Raw genomic sequence first — 5,044 nt, 5'->3', positions numbered from 1 at the left:
TTCTGTACATACGCTTGGGGCGCTGTGTGTAGGGTGGGGTCAGCCATGTGGCTCGACATTGGGGCGGGGAGTACTGGATGTTCAAACTGTGGCGGGATCCAATCGGGGAATGCAGAATGTCTGGACTTAGATCTTGGCCAATGTAAGTGCTGTGACCATGGAACACCCCTGACTTGTTTGGGCCAGCCTATAAAAAGGACGTGAGCTGCCTGCACGGGGCTCTCTCTCTCTCTCTCCGCTATACCAGCTGGGAGTGAGCAGAGGTCTGGGTTCGAACCTGAAATAAATGATCTTTGCTGTTTGGCTTTGACTCTGGACTCTGGTGGTTCATTTATTTGGGGGGTCTCCCGAGTTCTGGGCATTTCACAAGAAGCCTGGGAGCAGAGGTCTGGAGAATCAGTTCAATGTCTCTTAGGAAATGTCAGAGGCAGGTCTTCATAATTCTCTTGGCCTCTCCCTCCCATCACAGTTGGTTTTGTGGTTACATCTAAGGTAGGAAGCATGAAGAAGAACTGACACCAACCCCCTTTTTATCATAAGGGCAAAATCTATGTCAAGAGGCTCCAAAACAGGTTTCCCTCATGTTTTATTGGTCAGCAAAATGAGACAAAGTAGCTGAACTAAACAGAGCAACTATTACACTACAGAGACGCAGAGAAGAGAATGGGAGCAGTGTTGGTCAGCCAGACCACAGGTCCTGCACAAACATTGGAAATAGAGAATATCAGCAAGAATAGTGGAAAGAATGCTAGATTTGGTTCTGAAGACCTCCATCAAAATCTCAAATCTTCTAAGCTGTATGACCATGAGTAGTTACTAACCAGCTCTGTTATATTGATTTAGATGGTTTGGGTTGTAAGAAAAGGAAGATGCAAAACAGGATGGTGTTGGCAATATAAAGAATTTGTCTCTTATGACAGGCAGTCAGAGGTGGAGCAAGTCAGGACTCATTGTTTCAGAGCTCAGTGACATTGTCCAGGACCAGTTATCTGCACTTGTGTGCTCTGCCACTCATCAACACTGTCTTGGCCCCACACTTGGGCTGGAAATGGCTCCAGGCATCTCATTACCACATGACAGAGAATAGTATCCAGAGAAAGAAGTAGGTATCTTTTGTTCTCAGGATCAGGGAAATCATTACCAGAAGCCCCTTTATTCCCACAGAATAACTCACTCATGTCTCCTTGACCCAGATGTCTTTGGCACAGAGCAAGAATCCATCTGGCTGTCCCTGACTCATTATCACTGGGGAAGAAATGTAGGGGAGATAGCTACATGTGAATAAAATGAGGACAGTCACCACTTTCTGAGTATCTCACAGGATAGTTGTGGGGTTCACATAAGATTAAGAATGTGAAGGTACTATTCAGATGTCAATGATTGTTGCAGCAATTTAATAAGATGCTAACAGACTTTTAATGGTATCCCACACATGGCATGGGTTGCATGTGGTGGAAAAAAGAGGTCCTAGGTGTCACTACAGTGGATTCCCAGTTTTGAGATGTACTAGCTATATGACATTGGGCAAGTTTCTAAGCCTCTTTGAGTTCTAAAATTTCACAAAGATGGCATTTGTATATATCCACTCATGTAATGCTTCTACTCTGGAAAATTTGCTTTTATTATTTCTTGGGTAAATTCCTTCTTTCATTTAATCCTTCCTGAGATTTTTCTAGAAGTTAAATATGGGATTTCCCATAGTACACTTTTATATGTTTATTTTTCTTCTGCGATTCATTCTTTGACTTTTGCCTCTAGATTTTGGGCTATTTGTTTGACTTTCTCAGTAAGCCTGACTACATATATATTTATTTAGTTTAGTAATTATGGATTTAATCTAATTTTCCTCTGACTTTTCTCCTTTTTTTCTTTAATTGAAGTTTTATTTTGAGGTAACTTTACATTCATATGAAGTTGTAAGGAATAATATAAAGAGATCCCATGTACCATTTACTAGTTTTCCTCAATGATAATAGAGTTCAAAACATGGTACTATGACAGAATCAGAATACTGACATTGATACCCTCAATATACAGAACGTTTTCATCATCACAATGATCCCTCTGGTTACCTTTTTGTAGCCATACCAACTTCCTTCCACCTTGCCCAATACCTCAACCCCTTCAACCATTAATCTAGTCTGCATTCTATAACTTTATAACTTCAAGAATATCATATAAGTGGAAATACAGAGTCTATAACTTTTGAGATTGACTGTTTTCACTCCACATAATTCCTTGGAGACTCATCAAGATTGATGTATGTCAATATTTCAGTTCTTTTTACTGTTGAGTAACATTGCATGGTAGGGATGTAACATAGTTTCTTGAAGGACATCTGGTTTGTTTCTACCTTTTGGCTATCACAAACAAAGCTTCCATCAACATTTGTATGTAGGTTTTGGGTGAATATAAGTTTTCACTTCTTTACAATAAATGTCCAGGAATGCAATTACTGGGTTTTATGGTAGCTGCAAGGTTTAGTTTTTTAAGACACTGACAAATTATCCTCCAGAGAGATGGTACCATTCTATAGCCCCAATGATAATGTATGAGTAATACATTTTCTCCACATCCTTGTCAATATTTGGTGTTGGTACTATTTTTTATTTTAGTCATTCTTATAGGTATGTGATCATATCTTATTTTACTTTTAATGTACATTTCTCTAATGGCTGATAACATTGCACATCCTTAAAAATGGTAAAAATTATAAATTGTATGCCATATACATTTTGCCACAATTTTCAAAAAAGTAATTTCAAACTCTAAGTCAATGAGAGAAGGTCCCTGACAGAATAAGTGTAGACTTAACACTCAGTACAACTGGACATCTTTAATCCAGAAACAAGTGTCATTCAATAATCAGAGCTACTAGGTTATAAAAATTCTAAGATTTAATATATTTATTATTCATTACAGCTGTATCTCTGCTTTCAGGGGGGCTCAGTCAATAAGTTTCTATTTATATTTTAGGTTAATAGCCATATAAATGGTCCATGTCCTTGGTAATCCCATCCATATTGTTTTTACATGTTCTGGGTGAATCAGCATTACCTAGAGGCTCCCCACTGTTTGAGATGTGGCTCAAAACTTTCCTCGCTGGAAAATCTTCTCTGACTTTCCCTCTAGTGTCTCCCTCTCCCTCCCTCCCTCTCTCTCTCTCTCTCTCTCTCTCTCTCTCTCTCTCTCTCTCTCTCTCTCTCTCTTGCCCCCTAAGAACTCTGTGAGTGCTGCTATGAGAAGATGCATCTGTTTAAAGTGTTACCTTAGCTTAGATGATTGTATCCCCACTCAAGAGCACAGCGTCAAGTTATAGCAGAAGCTCAGGAATGTTTAATGAACAAAGTCTCACAGAAAGGACACATTTCCAGGTTACTCTGGTTCTGTTTCTATCACTGATGTTAAATGTAGCTGTGAACAAAATTATTGCTTTTCTTGGGGCTAATGCTTAAATGGGGGCATCTAACAGGTCTTATCTGTTGAATTGGGTGAATTAGTTGTCTCCAGAAATCATAGCAACTTCACTGAATAATATTAATCTCCCTCTGTAAACAAAGAGATAAAACAAATGGAAAGTTATTGATTTAACAGTCACAGATCAATCAAAGAACAAAGCACACTGGATTATCTAAACATGCTTAGATAAAAGAATAAAAACTTAAAATGTATCTGGTGTGTTTATCTAAGATTCTTCAAAATCCTCTTGTGTTCCAAAAGGTGATTAGGCCTTCTAAGCTCCCTCATAAGTTGATCAAAGCCCTTCTGTTTCCTTACCAGAGGTCAGTCTCTCCTGACACGTTTTCTAATTCACTTTTAAACTTCTCCAAAAGACAATATCCCTTTCCAAAAAAGAAACATCTTTCATCTTTCTTCTTACTCTTAGGTCAGAGTTTCTAGTTATTTGCTTACCCACTCATCACTTCTTCCACAACCCCTTACAGAGAGAATAAGACTGCAACTGAAGATGACTTCTGATTCAAAAATCTGTTTCTAAATGTAAGCTGCATCTGTGTGGGTACAGTGTGGGTGTAGCATGGGAGCACATTCACTTTGAGATATCAGTCATGATTGTCCTCAGGTTGCCATCTTGCAATGTCAGGGGAAGTTCTGCAGAGAATAGAAAGTGAAGGGCTTCACAGAGGAACAAAATAGCTCTAAAATTGGCTCAGTCAAAGCCAAAGTCAAAGATGGGTTTCCACTCAGGAAATCATCCAGACTCTCCTTAATTTACTTTCAATTTGGCATGTACTAACCATCATTTTACGCTCACAACAGCATTGGTGGCCTCTTCCCTGCATGCATCAGTACCCCCTTACCTCCCAGGCAAGCGCCAAGGGCCAGGGCATACATGAGTGGTGGTGCAGGCAGGCTGACCTCTGGGTCTTGGCTGAGGTTCAGGAGCACAGGAATCTGTAGAGGAAAAGAACATTAAAATCATATTCATTCATGGAAGCCAGAGGAGCTCGAAAGCACTTTTTAAGCAAACTGTAAGCAGCATCAAAAAGAAACCAAATTAAACTTCAGAATTCAAAAAACCTTGAGTTTGAGCCTGCTGATATATTTTTGTTTCCAGCTATATGACCAGCTAACTGGTCCTCTTTTTCCTCAGCTTCACTGACTGCTATTGTGGATCTTGTTTTTTTTTTTTTTTTCAACTGAAAAAGGGACTTTTTTTCCCCATAATATTTTATTGTCAAATTGTTTTCCATACAACACCCTGTGCTCTTCCCCTTAAGTGCCCTCCACCATCACCACCACCTCTTTTCCCCCCTCCCCCTTCCCCTTCAACCCTCAGTTCATTCTCAGCATTCAATAGTCTCTCAAGTTTTGCATTCCTCCTTCTCCCCAACTCTCTCTCCCTCCACCGCTCCCCCTGGTTCTCCATTAGGTCTCTCTTGTTTTCCTGCTAGACCTATGAGTGCAAACATATGGTTTCTGTCCTTCTCTGCCTGGCTTACTTCACTCAGCATGACACCCTCAAGGTCCATCCACTTTCCTACAAAGGGCCATATGTCATTCCCTCTCATTGCCATGTAGTACT

At 39.9% G+C, this 5,044-nt stretch overlaps 1 protein-coding gene across 1 annotated transcript in view; it reads right to left on the bottom strand.

Moving 5' to 3' along the window:
- The window catches only part of OCA2 (OCA2 melanosomal transmembrane protein), a 406,012-nt gene that overhangs the window by 120,383 nt on the left and 280,585 nt on the right, over positions 1-5,044 (bottom strand). Inside the window, exon 21 of the mRNA XM_029951989.1 lies at positions 4,320-4,413. Coding sequence (XP_029807849.1) covers positions 4,320-4,413 — 94 coding nt within the window. The remainder of the gene's footprint in view (positions 1-4,319; positions 4,414-5,044) is intronic.

Source organism: Suricata suricatta, chromosome 9 (genome assembly GCF_006229205.1).
Source record: "Suricata suricatta isolate VVHF042 chromosome 9, meerkat_22Aug2017_6uvM2_HiC, whole genome shotgun sequence".
Classification (NCBI taxonomy): domain Eukaryota; kingdom Metazoa; phylum Chordata; class Mammalia; order Carnivora; family Herpestidae; genus Suricata; species Suricata suricatta.
The sequence above is the reverse complement of the archived record's forward strand: the minus strand, read 5'-3'. Positions and strand labels throughout refer to the sequence as shown.